This window comes from Anoplophora glabripennis, unplaced genomic scaffold (genome assembly GCF_000390285.2).
Source record: "Anoplophora glabripennis isolate ALB-LARVAE unplaced genomic scaffold, Agla_2.0 scaffold34, whole genome shotgun sequence".
In the NCBI taxonomy this organism is placed as follows: Eukaryota; Metazoa; Arthropoda; class Insecta; order Coleoptera; family Cerambycidae; genus Anoplophora; species Anoplophora glabripennis.
The window spans coordinates 1,001,460-1,025,532 of NW_019426074.1; the positions used below are offsets into that span (position 1 = coordinate 1,001,460).

The 24,073-nt window shown below is 31.6% G+C and overlaps 1 protein-coding gene across 7 annotated transcripts in view; it reads left to right on the top strand.

Annotated features, from left to right (window-relative positions):
• LOC108913671 (eye-specific diacylglycerol kinase) overlaps window positions 1-24,073 on the top strand; it is a 674,863-nt gene that overhangs the window by 560,975 nt on the left and 89,815 nt on the right. For all 7 annotated transcript variants that reach the window (XR_002763331.1, XM_018719260.1, XM_018719268.1 and 4 more), the window contains exon 7: window positions 8,008-8,361. Coding sequence is in view for 6 of the 7 variants with exons in the window: in XM_018719260.1 (XP_018574776.1) it covers window positions 8,008-8,361 (354 nt within the window). In the remaining variant the exon portion in view is untranslated. The remainder of the gene's footprint in view (window positions 1-8,007; window positions 8,362-24,073) is intronic.

A 24,073-nucleotide genomic window follows, 5' to 3' on the forward strand; every position in this document is an offset into this window, starting at 1 on the left:
ATGTCACATTCACAGTAAAAAAGTCCTTTGAGGTCTATCATTAGGTCTATATACAGGGTGATTCAGAACTTATCAAAAAAAAAGTTTTAAATGTACAGGGGACTTTTACAAATACAATTTTGTAAAGAAAAAATCAAAAAGAGCAGTTTGAAAATACACTTCCAATACACTTCCGCACGGCACTGGAAACTGGTCCACTGTAAAATCTGACCCTGCCAATGCGACTGGCATGGCGGCAAAGTGTGATAAAAACGGACAAAAACTTTCGCAAGGAAAGAAATAAACAGAATTTTATAGCACCTATTGCTATATACGAAAACCATGTTTGACACTACCTGCTAAAAAGGTATTGTAAACACCACAGATAACAGGTAAACACTATAGCAACGACTATTGTAAAATTGTATTTCAGTATTTGGAGTCGCTGAGGCCACGTGGCTCTCCACGCGTATTGCGAATAACGCTAGAGACTACAGTTGTCCAGCTGTGTATTGGTGGAATGTACTACAATTTCAATAATTTTTTTCTCGATAACTATAGGGATTTTACAAAAAATTTTTTTTACTATATTGACTCCATTTCTCATGCCTCATCTATTCCCCAATTGTTTTGGATAAGTTGTGAATCACCCTGTATAAAATTGTAACTTTCCTAATAAACATTCACCACTAAAGTTATTAGATAACAAAAAAGTTGTTGAAGCAATGCTTCTTGTACTTAAAGAAACAGAATAATCAATGTCACGTTGAGGAAACACAGCAGCTTCTTGAAATAAGAGTATTTAAAAAAAAATTATATAAGTTCAATTTGACTAATATATGTTGAAAAATTGGGGAATTCTTTATGCTGCTATAATAAAACTTGACATTTTATCAGCCGAAGAAACTACACCTTCGATATGCGCAGAAAAAGATATTTTCTTCCTCGTGAAAGATAAATAAATGTCCTATACATTTATTGGTATTTAGGTTGAGATGGTTGGACTGACATCGAGCATATTTTGCATTCATATCGTTAAATTGTTAAATTATAATCATATAATAACTTCAGACATATTAAGTGCAGTGGGAGGGCATTTATATATAGCAGAAATAGTATAGGTCCTAAAATGGACCTTTGGTGTACCCCAGATGTGGTGGGTGTTATAACTATAGCCCTTATATTCTACGTACGGATTTCTGTCAAAAATATAAGGTTTAAACAATTACATAAGCTGAGAGGAAAAACCATATACACTTAATTTTTTTAAGAAAGTCGAATCAAAAACTTCTGGAAATCCAAATACAGTGTGTCTTTACAAATGGATATCTTTTTTATTATCAATTTTACAAAAAAAAAAGTATTCTTTATAAAAAAGTTCTTCTGCTTTTTGAAAAAAATGGTATTAAACTTTTCAAACTTGAGATATCATATGCAGGGTGGACAAAAATTTAAAAAAATCAAATTTGACAAGGGAGAAGTATAATTAATTTTTATTTTAGAGAAAAATGTAATGGCAAAATGTTACTTGGAATTAAAAATAAAATATAATTTTAGATTCCTTTTATTTTTTTTTTTTTCTCCATTTAGGTTCTCTACTCTTTTATTATCAATTTGACGAAAAAAAATATTCTTTATAAAAAGTTCTGCTTTCTGAAAAAATTGTTTTAAGTAAATTTTTCACATTTGAGATAGCAATACAGGGTGGCCAAAAATGAAAAATCAAGCTTAGAACGTGAATATGAGACTTTGTTTTCCGGCAATATTGAAACAAGGTATGATCTTTTACGGAGAGTTTTTTTTTTAAATTATATAAGACGACAATTTCAAAAATATTAAAATTGAACAAATTTCGGCCTTACAAACCTAAATTTATACATATCTTGAGGTCGGGCAATTTTGATCGATGATTCGAATTCTTTGATATAAGAAGAGTTAGAAACTGATCCTTTTATGGCCAGAAATATTATTTTTTCCAATTAAGCAAAGTTCAGTTCCAATAGGACACTGAATTCTCAAAATTATTGTTGGTGAAGTGATGTTAATCCTAATTTTACTATGCGGATTCGTGATAAGTACTCATTTAAAACAAATATGTGGTGTGAGATTTATAAAGATAGAGTAATTGGACCATTCTTTTTTCATGGAACATTAAATAGTAAACGTTATCGAAATTTCTTAAATACTTTTTTATACGATTTTATTCATGAACACCCCCTTCACCACAGGCGACAGTTGTGGTACCAACAGGATGGTGCGACATGCCACAGTGCAAGAGATGTAAGGCAATATCTAAGTAATCTGTTTAATGGAAAAATAATTGGTAGATATTTCACATTGTCTAGCCCGCTAGGTCACCGGATCTGACCCTTCTCGATTATTTTTTATACCTGCAAGGACCTTTTCAAAATATTGACCATTTGGAGAGAGTAATCAGGGAGGCAATAGAAGATACAATAACTCATGTCATTATTAAAAATGTTTTAAAAGAGTTTTCCACAAGAACGGCCACTTGTATAGAAAGGAAATGTGGATATACAGGGTGTGGCGTCTTTAATGCAGAAAATTAAAAACCTAGACTCTTGACAATAAATGAAGTAAAATAATATATGCTATCATAAGGCGATTATGAGATTTGAGTATCAAAAATATTTTCCAAAAAATTACAAGAAGTGACAAAATGTTAATGCCGGTCCTGTTTAACATAGCGCAAAAAACATTGACCCAGTCCGCACTCCGTACGGCACCTGTGGAGTGTCAGTCAGTGTCAGTGTCAGTACGCGGGTGAATTGCTGCTAAGTTGTGTCAAAAAGACCGCGCTTCTACTGTTTAGACGTTAAGTGTTTATTAAAGACGTTTCTTATTTTTTATTTTTTAAGTTATTGTTTTAACTAAATCGGCAATGGATAACGAGGACAACAATAATACGTTTACTACTATCGAACTTTGTTTCTACAAACCTCTTGTCTGGGATTGCACATTATAATTTACTGTGAAATAACTAATTGAATTTTATGTTTATTTTTCCTTTTAATTAAAACGAGCGGATTATATTAAACTGGCCAAAATTATTTATTGTTGCATTAAAACATTTTATCTCTTTTGTGTGTATTTCATACATTTTAATTTGGCAACACTGATTTGCGCAAAGGCTTGACTCTCTGTTAAGTTCGGTTCGGCAAGCGTGCGCTGATGTTAATCGAATGGCATGACATTTTTTGACCAGGACCATACTAAGATTTATTTCTTCGCTACAAAATTGAAGTTCAATTTTCTTGACAAAACGTGGATATATGAATTTCTTATATAAGGCTTTTTTATTGCATATATTCCTAGGAATCTGCATTTTATTTTTTCTGCACTAAAGACGCCACACCCTGTATGGAGGGACTAATGTGCAGTTACGAATAAATGCATTTAAATTATTTTCATGTAATGTTTACTATTGAAATTGTTTTGTATTTTTGAAAAATAAATATTCACCAATTATTATTGAACGTAATTTATTTGCGGCGTGAATCTATTTATCCAAAGGTCTTTTTGATGTAACTAATCAGTGACTTGTGACAGATAGCGAAGCTTGAAAAAAATTAATAATAAAAAAGTTACCCATTTGTAGAGAACTTAAATTGTATACACTTATACGTGCCATCCTTTGCCATCCAATAGGTAAGATAAGTATTGACTAAAACAGGCCAGGTTTGTAACACATGACTTTTTCTCAACGAAATTAAGCTGATCTACTGACAGAATTCCTTTTATAGCGTTGTATATAAAACGATGAATAATAATTTGGAAAAATTTGGAAACGTCAATGCAATACATAATTTTTGAAAAAGATATGACTAAATAATCTTATTTCTTGATGTTTTATCAGTTCCTGAATTTGTAATACCTTTTTCAGAACACCCTGTATGTAGCGTGAAGCGGCAGTAAATGGCCACCGTGTATTTATACGAACTTCACCATTGTTGCTGACGTTGAATAAGCTTTTGTTCTGAGCACTTTTACGTCTTCTCTTTCACTTGCGGCTTAACGTTAATAAAGGGAGTTGTTACCCTGTAATTAATTCATTTATCTCCTGCTGTATCCAATGTTTCTTACCGACTAATCCCTTATAGACATTGCGAGCAAGCGAAATAATTGCGTGCGTTATATACCCTGCTTTGAAAGAATTCGGAATACAGTTGCCATTTATTAAATTCGAGGCGGGGAACGGAATTATTACAAAATTGTTGCCGGGACAAATAGATTATAATCGTTTTAAATTTGATTTGAAACTCAGCCATATGCCTACCAGACTAATCTGCTACATTCGTTTGCTGTAGGCAGCATAAAGTTTTCGTTAAGCTTGTTTACATTGGTTGGGTAAATATTTGGGACTACCACTTAACTCGTCGACGTGTAAAGGAACCTTATTTAATGTACCTATTATTCAGTTAAATTATATCCATTATTATTTGGTTGCCCAAACATTCTAAGTATTGCCTGAAGGCGTTTATTTGTGTCGTTTTTCACGTGGTTTTATATCAGTTGAAATTGCCTCATCTTAAAAATAAATGAAAATTAAGTAAATTCTTGCGCTAAGCACTAGGGGTTGTTTTTATAGATCTGTTTTTGTTTAATGAGAAAATCTCTCTCTAAGAGGCAGAGGGATTTTTTGAAGAAACTAGAGCAACACTGTTGCTACACTATCACTATCACTATCATCACACTATCATCCAAATCAATACAATTCAAAATGAAAAACAAAACATAGATATTACGAGATTTTTTTGTTCACATTTGTTGTTGTTGCTTGCACAGGATGTTTTTCTCTAGTGCCACAAACTAAATACGAAACTGTTTTCAAATCCAATTAAAAAATTGAATTTTTTGTAACATAAAACTTACTTAGCATTTTTATCTATTTACCCTTACACCAAAATGATCAGCTTTTACATAATTTTATTCAAACAAAAAATGACATAACTACACTCTTTACATTATAAGAATATATATTGTTATGGGTAGAAATATGTATGTGTATGCGCCAATATTGTTATGAGTAGTAATATGTATGTGTATGTGATTTGTTTGTGTAATTAATATAATTATGATCTTGCTGTGTATATGTGTATTTTGTAATTTAAGTTGTCAATTATACCCTGACTAGCTTTCGACCCTTCTCAGTAGTGGGTTCTAGTGAAGTTAAAACTCTGCAGAAAACCAAACAATACACCACACCTAAACAAAAGCTATTATTCAAAAATTAATTAATTTATTAGTTTTTTTTATAACAATCAATTATAACTGTGAAATTTCAGGAATACTTAGAATTATCTTATAGCACTTTTGTGACACCTTGAGAATTTTTTTATAGTGGTATAAATCGATTTGTTATTGTGCACTGTTGGTTGCCTACACTTAAGGCGATAAACAATGATCTTAAACTTTCTTTCTCAATGTGTTACTAAGCTTACTTTTATACTTAATATCTATCAAAATTTTAATATGGCCAAATATTTTTATAATCGTTTAGTGTTAAAATTATTTAATATTTATCAGGAATTTGTATTTATTTCAAATTTATTTCCAGGAAAGATTACTTTAAATTTTGTTATAATTATTCCTATATGTTTTTTATGACTTTTGAGATTGTATTTATCAATCTCTTTTGCTAGCTAGCTTTATCGTATAAGATTTTGTAATTCTTTGTGCACAAAGTTACCTCTACGTAGGTCTTGTCGATTTTTATTGTTGAACTGCTTGCCCTCCTATATTAGACCCGGATATCGTCCTAGAATCCTCGTCTTCCTGCAGTTAATGGATAGCCGGAACCTTCTGCTTACTTTATCGTCTGGAAGGAATCCTCGTTTTCTTGAGACTGCTGGATAGCCGGAACCTGCTGCTTACTTTTATGCGTCTGTAATCTCGTCCTGGAATCCTCGTTTTCTTGAAATTACCGGATAGCCGGAACCTGCTGCTTACTTTTATGCGTCTGGAATCTCGTCCTGGAATCCTCGTTTTCTTGAGATTACTGGATAGCCGGAACCTGCTGCTTACTTTATGCGTCTGGAATCTCGTCCTGGAGTCTTCGTTTTTCCTGAATTTGTTATATCTTTGGAACTACCGCTTACTGGTAACTATCCGGAATTTCGTCCTGGTCTGTCCTGGATATCGTATTGGAGTCCTTTTTTTAAGAGAATGGACTTTTGAATCCTTTTTTGGCCCAAATTTAATTTTTCTTTCTACTGGTACACTAACTTTAATTATTTTACTATTTTCCACTATAATTATTTCTATTTATATGGGTTTTTCCCACTTTACTTCTTTTCAAAAACACCTCTCTGACAAATTCTTTCGTAACTAATCAATAATTATCCAAATTTTTATTTTTCCTACTCTCTTGATCTTTTCTTCCTTGTTAGGGTCTTTTCACATATATGCCTGTTCTTTTAAATTCCGTTTTCTTTTTCCACTTCATTTCACTTTATAATTTACAATTTTACAATCACATTGCAGTTTATTTACTAAAATTTTAACTTATATTTCAAAATATTCCTTAATTCTATATTTGTATTTAAATTTCATATGTAATATTTTATGACATGTGAATCCAACTTTATTTTTGACATCTCACTGACATTATAATCCTATTTATATATAAGATTTTACTTTAAACATTAATATTTCTTGATACTTATTTTTCTTACTCATAATACTACTATTAAATAGAACTATGATATTTTAGCTTTCGTTTGCTATATGTCACTTGCTGTTATTAATTAATTTTGATTATGTTTTTTCCAATAATACCTTGGCATGTACGCTATTTAACCAAAATGATAATGTTTTCAATACTTAAATCTTTGAAATTTATTCTGCTCTAGTACTACGACTCTCCGATAATAATTCACCATAACCTATTTAATACTAACAATTTTTTTTACTCAAATATTTTTTAAGTTTTACGACAATTATTTCAACCTTTTCTCTTCACCGTGTCTTATACAAGTAAAATTTTAATTTAAACTTACAAATTGCTATCAATAATCTTACTTCATCTCAATATATATGTAAGTATTTGCAAAGGGGCAGTGTATATTTTACTGCATTAAACGATTCACATGGAGCTTACTATAAAATGTATAAATTTCGTACAATATTTGCTGAGATAAAATTCCAAGAAAAGAATAAGCCAAAAAAGTTCAGTTATGGGAACTACTGCATTTATTTTTCACCACCATATTTCATATCTGAGCTTCAGTTTGAGTTACCCTGTCAAGCTTCAGTTTGGATTTATCTTATTGAACTTCAGTTTGAGTTTGCTGTCGGTGTTTCAGCCTAGTTTGACAGCCTGGACTTCTGTTTAAGATACAAATTTCATATCTGAGCTTCAGTTAGAGTCTCCATATCTGAGATTTAGTTTGCCTGTCAGAGGTTCAGTTTGAGTTTTTCTCTCCATGGTTTAATTACACTCTACCATTAATTTTACTCTACCAGTCCTTTATTCAGGTTGCAATAGTTGGACGTAATAAGAATTATGGGGATGGGTATAGGAAGATGGGCGTTTGAACTGTTGTTAAATACTTTTTTACAAAGGTGTTTCCATCCAAAAATAAATTAGATTCTCGAATAAATCCAAAATAATGTAGGTATCGAAAGATGTAAAAAGGTGTTAAATTTAACGATTATGAAAACCAAATAGACATGGTAGGTAATGTGTATAATAAAAGTCTGTCGAGTTAATTAATTAAACAGTGAAAATGACATTTATGATGATTATTTATCTTTTGCACTCTTTTTGGTGAGATAACCGAAATGTCCGGAGTAACTTTCATGCCTTCCGTTAATATAGAATTAATTATTAATAATCTATAGGCGAAATTGTGCCTTGCAAATTTGTTTGAAGGCCTGTGACTTGGAGGTTATTAAAATCATGTTTTTAATAAAACCCACTTCTAAGGCACCCTTGTGATAAAAATATTATACCCTCCTCCAGTGCTGACGATTAAATCTCTCAAGCGACGACATTTTTCATTCCAGGACAAGGAGCACAAGACATTCGCAATAAAACCAATCCCCTCGACGAACGTCACGCCCGTCATCGTGTTCATCAATCCAAAATCGGGGGGCAACCAGGGCCTGAAGTTGCTCCAGAAGTTCCAGTGGCTGCTGAATCCCAGGCAGGTGTTCGATCTGACGCAGGGAGGGCCCAAGATGGGCCTGGAGCTGTTCAAGAAAGTGCCTAACCTGCGAGTTTTGGCCTGCGGCGGCGACGGCACCGTCGGCTGGGTGCTGAGCGTCATCGACCAGATAGGCATCTCGCCGGCTCCGGCGGTGGGCGTCCTACCGCTGGGGACGGGGAACGATCTGGCGAGGGCGTTGGGATGGGGAGGGGTAAGTGCACGTTTACAATTTATGCGTTGGCCCTAATTGGCTCGTAGGCTAACCAGTATGTCATACTTTTTTTTTTTAAATCCATGCGGGATAATTCTTGTGCACAGGATGATTCCGAAGTCACAACTTCAGAAGGCGCGTTTCAGGTTAATTATTTTTATTAGGATAAAAGAAAAAAAATCTAATATCACAGAATTCTGTATTGAAGTATAGTGCTCCCTGTTTCTACATTCAATCTAGAAAATTTTAAATAGATAACATAAATTTAGAGATGTAAATTATATACATATACAGGGTATCTCAGAAAAAATGTCTATTTATGTGTTATATAGGATGGTCCCGAGGTAATGGGCCAAAATTTATGGGTAGATTCCCAAAGCTAAAATATTGCAATTTAGCCGAACTTACCTTAGTCCAAAAGTTGATAGTTAAAACGATACAGGGTGTTAAAAGTAAAATATTATTTTAGTTTATTTCCATTTATTTCTTAATAAATGCAAATACATATCTACACAAAATTTTGGGATTTAGAGTTCTTTGGGTAGAGGAATTAAAATTTGTTCACATTTTGGATAAACTTCATAGAGAGCGCCAGTACCCGTAGTTTGAATGTGTTAAAAATGACTTAACTTTTTTGTACTTTAAGGTATCTCATCTTTGGTGTCAAATTCTTATTTTCCAACTTTTTCTTACACAAAAAGGTAAACTTTATGAAAGTATCTGTCTCGCACCGTTTCCGAGATATTTGGCTTTGCATCTTCCAATTAAATGCTAATAGTTGAAATAATTAAAATAGTTTAGAAATGTCAAAAACAAGGGTTTATTTAGAATTAAAAATTGTAATGATCAGTAAAATAGTGAACATTCGTAAAAAATGCCTTTTTGACAATAATTGCTCAAAATGTCCACCTCTAACTTCAATATATTTATCAACGCGCTTATTAAAAGATTGTCTTATTTAAAACCTGCTGCTAAAGTTCTTCTCAGGTGTTAATAGTTTCTCCATAAACAACTAATTTCATGTAACTCCAAAAACGAAAATCTCGGCATTCTATCTCACATTTATATATTCGAGTATACAATTTAAATTGTAAGCTAAGATGTAATTTTAATTAGATACGAATAATACTTAAAAAAAAATTCAAAATTCATTTATTTTTCCATGAGATATACATACAAATATATATATAGGAATAGTCATATATAAAAAAAACATAGAACATAAGTAGGAACAAACTAACATATTACAACCAAGGAAAACAAAAAAAAAATGTTAGTCATTTGTCAGTACCGGTGTAATCTACAGCAAAGAACTCATCTAGACCATACAAAGACCGTTCCAATAAAAACTTCTTTAATTTGCTCTTAAAAACACCCTGTGTAAGTGAGTCTGTTATTTCAGAAGGTAAATGATTGTAAATTTTAATAGCCAGACAATTCGGCGATTTGCGAGAAATGTTATATTTACAAAAGGGTAAACGGAATTTATTGCAATTCCTTGTGTTGTAATGGTGGATTTCAGAATTTAAAGAGAACTTCTGCTTATTCATGAAAACATAAACAGCAGACTCAACAATAAAAAGACTGCACAAAGTTAAAATTTTATATTTTTTAAAAACATCTCTACATGAATCCAGGAAATGTATATTTGCAATCAACCTCAGAATACGCTTCTGAACAACAAAAACATCACTTGACAAAGTGGACGTACCCCAAAATAAAATTCCATATCTCAATCTCGACTCCACCTGTGCATAATATAAACTAATTAACTGATGGCTGGTAAGTACCATTTTAAGTCTCCTGAACATATAACTAACTGAATTTAATTTAGCAATTAAGTTGAAACAATGTTCTTTCCAATTCAAATTTTCATCAATCGTAACACCCAGAAACTTTATATTTCTTGAATTAGAAGAAATTATAGAGTCTTTTAAAATAACATCAATTTTCGGGCAGTTATTTTGCCTATTATGAAATCTAATGGCCTTTGTTTTAGAGCTGTTTAAGAAAAGACAGTGAGTTTCAAACCAAGCCAACAATTCGTTCAGGGAGCTCTGACACATTATATTTAAATTTTCAGAACATGGAGATGAAAACAGAAACGCTGTGTCGTCAGCATAACGAACAACAGAGGCAACAGGTGAAGCCGAGTCAATGTCGTTACTATAAAAAAGAAAAAGGATAGGCCCCAGCACAGATCCCTGTGGAACTCCCATGTTATTAATTAAAATATTAGAATCAATATTATCTTTTTTTATATCATCAATATGATTAACACAAACATACTGAGGTCTATTACTCAAGAAAGATTGCACCCAATCAAGTGCGACGCCTCTAATACCATATGCCAATAGCTTGTTAATTAAAATATTATGCTGAACACAGTCGAACGCCCGACTAATATCACAAAAGATACCAACGGGACCCTCGCCAGATTCAACACAATCAATGATAGTTTCCAAAAGTGACAAGATAGCGGTATTTGTAGATTTACCACAGATAAATCCATGCTGACTAGGGGAAAATAAAGTTTGCTTATTGACAAAGGGTAACAGTCTATGCAAGAACGCATACTCAAAGGATTTAGAGAAACATGACGTTATGGTTATTGGCCTATAATTTTGAACAAATTGGGGATCGTTTTTCTTAAAAATGGGAACTACTTTACCCAATTTTAATCTTTCTGGAAATACACCAGTGCTAAAAGATAAATTAATTAGATACGTTAACGGCTGGATTATCACCGGTAATGCCTTTTTCATAATAAACATTGGCACTTCATCATATCCAGCTGATCGCTTATTTTTCAGTTTAAGCGTTAGAAGATTCAATAATTCATCCTCTGAAAATGGAATTAGAAATATAGAATAACTATTATATGTCGGATACAAGACCTTTCCTTGTTTCTTTGTGATTCTATTAATTATATTTTTAGGCTCATTAATAAAATAATCATTAAACACTTCAGCCACTAAATGAGGATTCTCAACTAATATTTTATTTTCTAAAAGACTTATGTTCTTATGTTCAGGCACACCCGTCGACAACTCAGAGATAACCTTCCAGGCCTCACCTGCTATATTACTTGAACTGAATATGCGATTCTGATAATAAGACCGTTTTGCATTTTTTATTAATTTATTATGGCGGATTTTAGCTTGCATGTAGAATTGATTGAGCTGTGGAAAATTAGTTTTCTTACTTTAGACTTAACTTAACTTAACTTAATAGAAATTAGCATACAAATGACAGCAATAAGACAAGTGAAAAACGTCAATTATTTGATTTTCGTCCAAATCCCACTTAAAAAACTTTACCGCTAAATTAATAATACCTGTAGGTACTTAATTATAATTTAATGCAACAGCACTGGAAGTTTCAAAGCCAAATATCTCGAAAACGGTACGAGATAGCTACTTTCATAAAGTATACCTTTTTTGTGTAAAAAAAGTTGGAAAATAAGAATTTGATACTAAAGATGAAATACCTTAAAGTACAAAAAAGTTATATCGTTTTTAAAACATTCAATCTACTGCAGCTAGCGCCCTTTATGAACTTTAACCAAAATGTGAACAGATTTCAATTCCTCTAGCCAAAGAACTCCAAACTCAAATTTTGTGAGGATATTTGCATTTGGTAAATGAAAAAAACTGAAATAATATTTTACATTTAACACCCTGTATCTTTTTAACTATCAACGTTTGGACTAAGGTAAGTTCGGCTAAATCGCAATATTTTTGATTGGGGAATCTACCCATGAATTTTGTCCCATTACCTCGAAGGAAAGAAATATGTAAATAGAATTTTATCGCGCCTATTTTATGTCGGCAAATTCAACTGCTTTTGCTTTTATTAATTAATAAAATTAATTTGTGTTTTTAAATAATAAAATCATTTGACATACCCGGTGTTACAACAATAATTGTTCAAAATTGTATCCACCAACGTGTAAACACATTTGGGTCCGTCTTACTCAGTTTCTACGAACTAACACAAATGTTGTCTTGCTTCACCATATCACAAATGCTTCACCATAAATTAAAACGATATCCATGAACTCCGAGTTGCTATACACGCAAACCATTTTTGACACTAACTACCCATTTTTGACACTAACTACTAAAAGAACTATTGAACAGATAACAGGTAAATACTATTGCAACGACGATTGCAAAATCCGATTTCAGTATTCGGAGTCGCTAAGGCCACGTGGCTCTCCACGCGCATTCCGAATGACGTTAGAGACTACAGTTGTCCAGCTATGTAGTCGTTGAATGTACTATAACTTCAATATTTTTTTTCTCGGAAACTTAAGGATTTTACAAAAAATTTTTTTACGATATTGACTCCATTTCTCATGCCGCATCTATTCCCAAATTTTTTTGGATAAGTTCTGAATCACCCTGTATAAAATTTTATAACACCTATTTTATAACAGCAAATTCAAGTGCTTTTGCCGCTATTGTTATAACCAATTAATTTGTGGTTTCAATTAAAAAAATCATTTGAAATACCTGATGTGACAACAACTGTATTAAAACAATATCCATCAACTCCGAATTGCTATATACATAAGCCATTTTGACACTTGAAAAACTAATGTAAACACTATCACAAAAACATTAATACTAAAATCGAATTTCAGTATTCGGAAACGCCTGGGGCCACCAGGAGAGAGAACACATTGCGCACAGCGCACAACGCAAATGACGCTAGAGAGTACAGTAGCCCAGTGATGTAAGGGTTTAAAATACTACAACTTTAATAATTTTTTCTCAGAAACAATAAAGATTTTACATTTTTTTTAAAGATATTGTCTCCACTTTTCATGACGCATCTATTCCCAAATCTTTTTGGATAGGTTGTGAACCACCCTGTATAACGGAGCCATTTATTTGCACGTTTATTAAATTGTATCTTAAAAAAAATTACGAAAGGTTAAATCTGTCCAAAAACATGAAGCTAATGTTCTCATTGTAATTGCTTCCCTTTTATTGTTTTTTGCTGTGATTGTGATCATATTTCACACTTTTTTACTCGAGTCAGATTGTTCATAAAATATTACCGTCATTAGCAAAACTTAAAACGCATGTGGCAAGTGGAGAATTAATCGCACTTATAATATATTTAAAGACTTTAATCTTGTTGGAAAAATAAATAGTAGCAGTTAATCATTGTCACTCATTATAGCGTGATATAAAAAGGGTTCTTCTTATATTTCGTGAATTCGTTAGTGTTCCTTTTTAATTAAATCTTGCAGCGTTAAGAAGATTAAGTTGTCCCAGAGATTTTAAGATATTTTATTTCATTGGAAAAAAGAAAGATACGGAAAACATAATTGATAACTGTTGATTGGTTATTGCTGACGTTAGTATAATTATATTGAGCAAAAGAGTGGGCACTAAAGTTATACTATTCTTTGTTGTATCGTGAAATTACAGAAAAATTAAAATATGTACAGTAACAAGTTAAAGACCTAATTACAAAATCTTTTAAATTATATTATTTACTAGAAGAAATAATTTAATGTGCCCCAAGATTTAATTGGCTTAGCCTGACTTAATATTAAAAGATCAAAGGATCTTTGACATATTTCCATTAATACAAAAGTAATAGAAATTATTTTACTGCTACTCCAATTTTCAAGCTCTCAGTAATGTTATTTTATATACAGTGTCTCAGTTTTAATCTACCTAGAGCGGATAGAACAACCAAAAATAATGGTAATTTGTCTTACAAATTTATTTCGAGAGCTCATCTGTTTTTGAGTTACAAGGTCCCCAAAAAATTTAATTTACTTTGTTATTATTTATTAATATGTATTAAATATGTTACACAACCAGTGACGAAGATTTTGGAAGATATGGTCATTAAGAACGTCAGAAGTTCGAGGTCACTGAATATTGTGTAAATCAATAAGTTCATTTGATTCCAATTATATTTTAACAATAAAAATACCTTCTTTTGGTTCGAGCAAAATGGGTTGAGAGGGTTAAATTAATTTTGAAGGGTTAAAATAATTTTGACAACATTTTTTTATTGAGAACTATTATCTAAAACATTTCAAATTAAAAAAATGCAAAATAAAAATTTCAAAAAATTCATTTTTAGGAGGTAGGAGGTTGTTTTTGCAAGGGTAGAAATAATCCAGAAGTAATTTTTTCGTCGAGCTACCCCAAATTAAAAAAAAAGATTCTACGTTACATAGAAGCTGAGATATTTTTTCCTGGTTGAGAGATTCCCCCACCACCACTCCCTGAAGGGCTACTGCCGCGTGCCCTTATTTTGACGGGCTCTGGATTCATCAGTTGTGGGCAAATTCAATTAAAATTAACAGGGCATAAAGTTCAAACCTTCATTTACAAAATGTTAAAATTTCAGGTCTTAATGTTTATAACAAATTGCTCTGTGATTTAACAAAAATTGCTAACTCCGGACTTGTTTTTTTTTCAATTTGTAGGTTTCTTACGAGTTTTCGAACAGTGTACATAACTTCTTTCAAAAATTAAAAACTGAGGAGTTATTTTATTTGTTTATTAGGGAAAAAAGTGCCTTCTATTTGGTAACAATTATATATAACTAAATTTAAAAAATATATTTTTTTAACTAGAGGATACTTGGTGTCCCTTCGAAGAAAATGAGCCCAAAAAGAATGTTTTAGTCATAACCCTGCCCCCGAAATAGTCATTTGAAAATGGGCCTTTTTTGCAAAAATGGCATAAATAAATGGAATTTTTCAAAAACTATTTGACCGATCGAACCCATTTTTTTCACATCTTTTAATGATATAAAAACTCACATTTTGGGAAAGTTTGGTAAGATTTTATTAATTATTTAAAAAGTTATTAACAATTAAAGAAAAAGTTTTTCCGTTTAATTTTACAAAAACTTTTTTGTTTATAAAGCAATTTTAACTTATAAAGTCTCATTTTAAAGATGAGTTTCTCTAGATCAAATCGTCTGTTGAACTTTTTTGCTAATATTAATAGTTTTTTTTACAATAACGCGAGAACGAAAAATGACGAATTTTTTACCTATTTGTTAATAAAAGACAATGACGCTATACTTTTGTCATTACCCGTTTGATGAGACGCCTTTTGTATTATCATTCCCAAGACTTTCCAATAATAAAATCACGCCCAGTAATTAATAAATTTCAAAATGTTTCTTTTCCTGGTCTAAATGTATTCGTTAAGCATCGGACTTTTAATGATTACATTGTATTTGTAATAATGAAGTCTTATTTTTTATAAATCGAATAGTCTTCAATAACTCAAAAGTTATTTGCTTTTCGGATAAATCGGATAAGATATTTTATCTGAAATACAATTAGAAATCAAATAAATTTATTGAATTTACATAATATTCTGTGGCGTCGAAATTCTTTATAATAGTCTTTCCCGATATCTCCGCCATTGTTTGCGCAAGAATTTTGATATTAGTATTTTATGGATCTTTAACACAATTCATAAGGTACATCAAATTTATTTCAAATACCCCTAACATTTCAGAAGTCAATTAATGCACTAAATGAATTTTTTGGGGACCTTTAACACTGTATTTTAAAACGTTTGCGATTTTGAAATAAAAACAATGTACCATTATTTTTTGTTGTTCTATCCTCTCCTGAAGTCTAGAAGATTAAAACTAGGAAATCCTGTATATAAAAATTCTGAGAATTTTAATAGTATATTACGTAATAAATGTTGTAAAAAGCATTTTACGCACGAATGGAAAAGTTACGCACGACGCCGCGTTTTCCTAGCAACCGCCTAGCAACGGTCAATACAAACAGTATTGCTAGGCGGTTGCTAGGAAAACTGTACGATTTTTTTACCAAGCTGGGCGATTTTTTTACCGTACGTAATAGGAATCTTACATTGATCGCAAACTGTGTGTTTTTAAGTATTTAAAGTAGTGGTCGTAGGTAAAGTATAGTACGTAATACGTGGTGTAATGCAATTACGCACTCATAGAATTCTTAGAATTCCATTCGTGCGTAATAGTATATTACGTAATAAGTGTTGTAAAAAGCATTTTACGCACGAATGGAAAAGTTACGCACGACGCCGCGTGGCGGCGAGTGCGTAATTCTATGAGTGCGTAATTGCATTACACCACGTATTACGTACTATACTTTACCTACGACCACTACTTTAAATACTTAAAAACAGACCGTCTGCGATCAATGCAAGATTCCTATTACGTCGTACGGTAAAAAAAACGCACAGCTTGGTAAAAAAATTGTATAGTTTTCCTAACAACCGCCTAGCGACGGTCAATACAAACAGTATTGTATTGGCTGTTGCTAGGCAATTGCTAGGAAAACTGTGCGATTTTTTTACCGTACGTAATAGGAATCTTACATTGATCGCAGACGGTGTGTTTTTAAGTATTTACAGTAGTGGTCGTAGGTAAAATGCTTTTTACAACATTTATTACGTAATATACTATTATGTATACCATTTCCATCTTAGAACATTCGCTTATGTTCTTTTGCTATATTTTTAAAACACGGCTGTATAGAATAAACTCTTTGATATACGGCTGGGAATCATTTATGATAAATAGCATTTTGATATTTCTTGAGACGGTAAAAATAGCAACTGTCTATAACATGACGATAAAATAACTGGAGTTGATTTAAAGAAGGAAATGCTGCCGTATGATTCGGATTTACGTCAGAGCCTATTTTCCCGATATTCAGAAGTAGTAAATTTTCCAGAGAAATTCTGAGAAACCAGTGTGCGGAAATCTGTAACGACGCGACGTTTGCGGCAGTGGTTTGCATCACCTTTAGCACCTAGGGGAAGGATTTCATTGTCAAGTAATTTTCTCGGTGAAATTATATAATGAGTTTATACTTTTTTGTCAGGATTTCAAATTGCGTCTTAAATTTATTTGTTTATTTGTCTGTTCAGTTGCTGTATAAAAAAAGATGAGTATAACAGATATTAAAAAATCTAGTTGTAGATGTTTTATAGTATGTAAAAGTATTTATATAGCATATCCGAAATTGCCGTGCAATGTTTTACTTGCATTTTACTACTAAAAGTAAAATAAAAAATTTGTATGAATATGGGCACAGAAATGCACTTCTCAAGTATGAGCCCATAAAAGTAGTTTTTTACCAGATATAATCGAAATAAAATATAATTGGAGCTATTAGATTACAGTTTTACAGTAAAAAGTTACTTTTATATTATTTCATAAAAGCAGGATGTACGAAAAGTTCATAGAAAACCAACAATATCCAAAAAAACAAACTAGAAAAATAGTTAGGTACCTACTTACAAAACCAAAATTAAGGAAAACAAGAGTACAAGAAGAAAATTTTAATCAACATAATTAAATAATGGTTAAATAATATCCGGACTTGTTGTCGGTTCATCAGCCTAGATTTTTTTATGTTTCTTCTCTTGAAAAAAGTCTGTAAGTGAGTCAAATCGAAGTTTCAGATTTTAACCTTTTAAATTATTATTTCATACTCTAAAGGTGATTCACTATTTATAATATTAATAGCATATACTCTGTGAGCATATATTATTTTTTACTTCCTATCAGTTTTTATATGATTTCCAAATAGAATGACTTCAATTTTTTTTAAAGCATATTACATAAATTCTATTTCACATATTCTCAGTACAATTTTTAAATCAGTTTTATTCCAAAACGATGGAACCTATTGAAATGATAGAAAGGAACTTTTCACAGAAAGTTTAAATATTCAAATGTTTTAGTTGACATATAAATTGGAACAATGTCTGAAACATCCCTCTAAAAATTTTAAATGATTTTTGAACTATTAAATTAGCAACATAACAGCTAAAACCCAAATTTAGTCGCATAAAGCTCTGGTAAAATATTGCTTGCTAATATCTGGACATCCTCTATGCCAGGTCAAGAAAGTTGTCCACTACAGGATAAGGTTGAATACTTTCAAATTGAGGCTACTTTAGTATTTAAATTTTATTAATTATATGATATAAAAAATAAATTATAAATTATTAATTATATTAAATGGTATTTGATATGTCCTCGTTTGCCGATCAAATAAAATAAATTTCAACTTCAAATTTTAAGAACTCAAAGATCGATGCGCTGTAATGGACGGCAACTAATTTAATGATGTGCAAATTGGTGATAGTATGGCATTTCACATATTGACAGTAAATTAATTTCACAATTCGATGCCGCAGAACTAGACGTAAACTCAATTACGGAATTGTTTGTAGTTATATCCTCGTGGATGATTACTATTTTGCCAAGAATTTCGATGTGCTCAATGCAGAACCGCTGCTTTATTATTTTAATCGTTTATTTTGATAACAATAGAGAAGCACAAGACAGATGGGCCAGCTATATTGATGTTAGTTTAAGAACATATCTACATCTCCTGCAATGATATTCTATAGTTACCTCATTATAAAAGTTGTTACTGTTAACGTAAATATGTTCTAACATGTACTGAAAGGTCCAATAGAAAATAATTGTATGGAATAAATTGTTGACGTTAGACATTTTACCTACCGTTATTGGTACTTATGCAGGATATTTCAGAATGACGTACCATGAATTCTAAGGGTAATGGAATATTAAAATTTTTTCTTTAAATTATATGTTGCAATTAATAATTATATATTAAGAGGCTCCATAAAGTGATTTTTAATTAAGTTTATATCTCAAGCGATGTATATTTTAGATCATAAATATTTTGAGGTTAAGATTTTAGCTTTTTTAGATTTTCAAACAAAAAGCGCGACAGTAAGAGGTAGGTCCACCAAATATCAATCAACCAAATTTTTTGAATTTATTGATGTAAAAATAGTAAATATAATAATATTAAAATATCTGTAAGAACTTAGTAATATTAGTAGAATTAGTACAAAGAGTAGGTGTACAAGACAAAAATTGAGTACATTAATTTTTAATAAATCGTAACAATAAACAATGAAAAATATATTTTATAGCAGATGTTCAAAATTATCTATGAAGCTCTAAATAAAACGTTGTAGTTTCGAATGATTGTGGACAATTTTTGAGTTTATTAAAAGCATTAATTAATCGTTCTTTCCTCTGTAACTTCGTGTTGCCCCGTGGGAATAACTGTAAAAGGTACCAATATTATTTTACAGCCTGAAAAAAGTATTTGAAGACTTTAACAAACAAAACAATTTAACAAAAATACAAAAATTATTTGTGTAGAATTAAAAAATATCTGCATAAGAAAATTTATAAATTAATCTGCCATATTATCACTCAAAATATATGCCTAGCAAATTTCAATACGATATGTTGATTACTTTTTAAGGTAAGTATTCGAAAATATTATTTTAAAAAAATAACTTTAGCACTTTGTGTCTGCAAATAAAAAACGATATACCCCCTAGCTCATAGGAAATAAAATCCTATTGCATGTTTACTATTCCTATAAAATTTATGGTACATTATTTTGAAACACCCTGTATAAAGTCTCCCGAAAGGGTCTCAAACTTAATTTTTTATATAGACTAGCATGCATATTATATTTTGTTTATGAATAGGGCAATACAGAATTTGGTAAGTTTGTTTCTCCATTTAAAATTACTTATTTGTTTATAAATAAGTTTGAAAGATAATTTGCCTAATTCAAGATTATATGATTATGAGTATTCTTGATTCAAGATTATTTTTTATGTACAAACATACACACATCACGAAACACCGGAAAGAAAAAATGGGAATTATTTGAAGCGATATTCAGCACTTAGGAAATCAACATTGCATCTATCCCAACTTTATCTTACTCTGATTTTATTCGTTTTCACTCTTCAGGGTTTTATTCGTTTTCACTCTTCAGTTGTCCAAAATTTGTATTCGTTACTCTCAAAATTTTAGAGAAGATGTGAGAATCTCTAATTGCTACATGCGCTTACTTGTGAATTAGTTCTTATTTCCTGGAAATCAGCGATCTGGCTCAGGTTTTGCGGTTTCATCTACATCTAGCCTGAGACCGCATTACATGCACGTCGCTTCAACTATTTAAAAGTGGAAGGCTGTTAGCTCAAAAGGCATTTAACCCGAACTTGTGGTAATAAAAGCAAAGTTGGAGTGTTCAACGGGTTGCCGAGAGAAGTTTAAGAATACCGAGATTGCTGTTCCGCTCCTGAAGATTTTAATTTGAAGTTAAATATGAGTTCCTACCTGTAGGTCGTTAAGTGGTACTTAATTTAAATCTCATTTTATTACGTCGAAGTATTTTATTACGTTACAGTAAAAATTCTCAACAGTAGCTTTTACAAAAAATATCTTCGAAGCATGAAGTTATGTGTTCCAGTTTATTTCATTTCACTTATCAGTTGTCGAAATTGAGGTAAACAAAATTTTTAATATAACAGTCATATTGATTTATAAATCAGTATTTGCTATTTTTAAATTTATTTCATGTTTTCATCGATGAAACACTCCAGAGATTATTGAAAAATCAGCTAGTTATTCTCTGCAGAACATTTCACGAGTGTGAATAAATCATAAAGTATTAGCACGTTAAAACGAAAAACGTTGTTGTGTGATTTATATGATTACTATGTAAACATGATTTATGGAAAAATCTGTTTCGCCCATTAAAATATCACGAAAGAAATACTAAACTTTGTGTATTGACACTTCCCCAATAGCGGAACGTATGAAGTAATTATTGCGGCCATAAATCAAAAACATCCATATGCAAAATCGCTCGGATAGTCTAATTTTACAGACTGAAGATTTATTAAATTGCTTTTTCCACAACACGAAAGAATCCAAATTCAAACGCTGTGATATTTATACCTCCGTTTGAAACTTGAAATGCAACATTTGAACGACGACGTGCATCATCGTAACTGATACACCAAAGTTAAAACTGGGTTATAAATTCAATTTATTCTATGCGAGACTCAACTAGAATCTAATACTAGTTTTGTTAAAAAAAAATGTTTAAGTAGATTACAAGGAATAATTAGAGCAATATCCATACGTATTCGGAATGATCCCCAATCTTTAAATTGAAGCGTTGAAGCAATTCTTGACGGTTCATACCAACATTCGGGTGGACATTGTCATATAAAAGCACATTACCCTTTTGGAACAATTCTTTATTTTTATTTTGAACAGCACGTTTTAGTCATCAAATAGCATGACAATTACCTGCATTTGTTCTTTCACATTACACTATTTGTTTTTAAGATTGAAATGCGATATCAACGATTCATTTCTTGTGATTATTCAATCAATAAATTGACCTACAGTATTACAACATTCATACGACTTTCCTTGCATCCATTATTTGCCTTTCGCGGCGCCCAGCTGACATATCTGATTTTATGATAAGCAAATGCTTTCAGTAACCATTAGACTCTATATCGTGATTATTAAAAAATATAGGAGTTTTTTTCTTCATCCTGCCTTCTCTCACTGAAGAACCTGAGGTTTGACCAGCAGGGTCTTTGCATGGCAATCCTGCCAGTAGAAGACTGGTACATGAAAAAATACTTGAAAGCGTAACTAAAATACGAGAAATTTGACTAGTGAAGTTAAAAGTGACCACTCAGTCAAAGGAAGAAGGGATTATAAGCCAGATATAGATTATACAGGGTGTCCGCTTTTTTGTAGCAGGACTTTCACAACTTATACTAAAAGTCCTTTAAAAAAAAAGTCCATGTAAACATATATGTATAGATGCGTCGTTTTCGATTTACAGAGTGTTCAAGTTTAAAATGGGAATTGATTTTTTATTCGTAAAACGAACACCCCTTTTTAGACTTTATAGATAGGAAAAAAATTAAATAAAAATAGCTAAATCTGAGAAAAATTTCAAACTTACCAAAAAGCAGTGGCGTACCATATTTTTTTCTATTTTTATCAAGCTGGTATCTTGTTGTGACGCCACTGGAGAAAATAGGACAAATTAAATTATGTGAGAAAATGAGTATTATTATTACAAACAAAGTTGCCAAGTTCCAACAAAGTCTAAAAAGGGGTTTTCGTTTTACGAATAAAAAATCAATTCTCATTTTAAACTTGAACACTGTAAATCGAAAACGACGCATCTATACATATAAGCAGTCAAGCTTCTAACACCCAGTGTAGATGTAAATTGAATCAAACTGTGGTCGATGAATAAGGGATTGCAACAGTTTATCTATATATACGAACAGTTAAGGAATTTTGAAGGTAATATTGGCAAAAAACTCGTCATGGTTGAGAATCATTAGATGTGTACCCCTCAATTTAAAAATATTGTTAGGAAAAGCAGAAAATAATTTTACTAATTAAACATAATATATTTAGCTGCAAAATATCCAACATGTTTATATTAAATGCAGATTCTCGGTTAGGACGGCATTCAAAGAAATTATACAGAGAAAATTTGAATACTACAATGAAACAATTGTTCTTATCAGATCGACTGTTCTCCAAATGGAATTCTTTACCCTCTTTTGTGATCAATGCACCACCTGGAACGCTTTTAAGAATCGTTAGGAAGCTTTTTACAGTCAATGACCTTGTATACTTAATATTTATATTATCATTAACGTGTTCATTTGCTTTTCCTTAATTTTTGCTTCGCTTGTATATTTACTGTTATAATATTACCTTTATACTTTTGTCCGTTATTTTTTCTGGCTATAAACATTTTGCCTCAGCCGGTTTCCAATTGTAATACGAGTAATAATAAATTAAACAAGTAAAGAAATATACTGAAAATAGTTTTGATAAGTTTCGTGATATTTTAGTAGATATATTAAACGAAATAGTTAAGGCTTAGCCGAGTGAAATCGACACATAATGTGAAACATTAGAGAGTTAGCCGGTTTCTGCAAATAATTGAAATAGGTATGTCAGGGAAATTTGACTTAACGTAGCAATTAATCGAGGCTGTTCGGCTGTAAAACAAATTTTTAAATGATGCTGGAAAAAAAACATTTTAACTAATAAAACTACTCACCCCACCTTCCCCCACTCAAATACCTTAGCCCTGGTGGCAGGGACATTACATTATGTTGAGTGTACCAAAACTAAGACAATCTCATGGGACTTATTCCACTAGTTGATTCAGGTCTTCGGTTCAATGAATCTTCTTTCTTTTTATTTGTTTTTTTATAAATTGCAGCACGGTGACCTGTAACAGGTTAAAGAGGCTCATGCTGCGTAGGAAGACAATCACTAGCTCTGGTGAGGTCTCTCTAGTATCCTGAAGTAATCAAAACGTGTTCTCTGTGTTTTGTCCCATTTTTAAAATGCAATTACAGATTAATTTTCGCCTTGACTTAACATAATTTACACCTGACTTAAATGTTTAACACAGCGGAAAAGTGCTCATTTTGTCCATGGCCTGGAATATCTCTTCTTCTCCATCCTAAAGTTGTTTTCCTTAACGTGCTAAATTTCCGATTTGTGTCAATTTGTAAACCCTTTTCAGATGTTTGGTATGCGCCAAACAGATAGATCCACCTGACCATTCTTCCATTGATCATTCTTTGATCCAATTGCCAGTGGATCTGATTCCGCCTCCATAAATTGACTTGATCTAAGCAGGCGCAGAGCATTAATGTACTTCAAGACCGCGTGAAAAGTGATTCAGTGAAACACATGCGCATGGAAAGACATTTGATTCCTCATATTTGAAGTTTCTTGCTCATCCCCTTCCGAGATTTTCTGATGCACGAGTCAAGATATAGAACACCTGGCA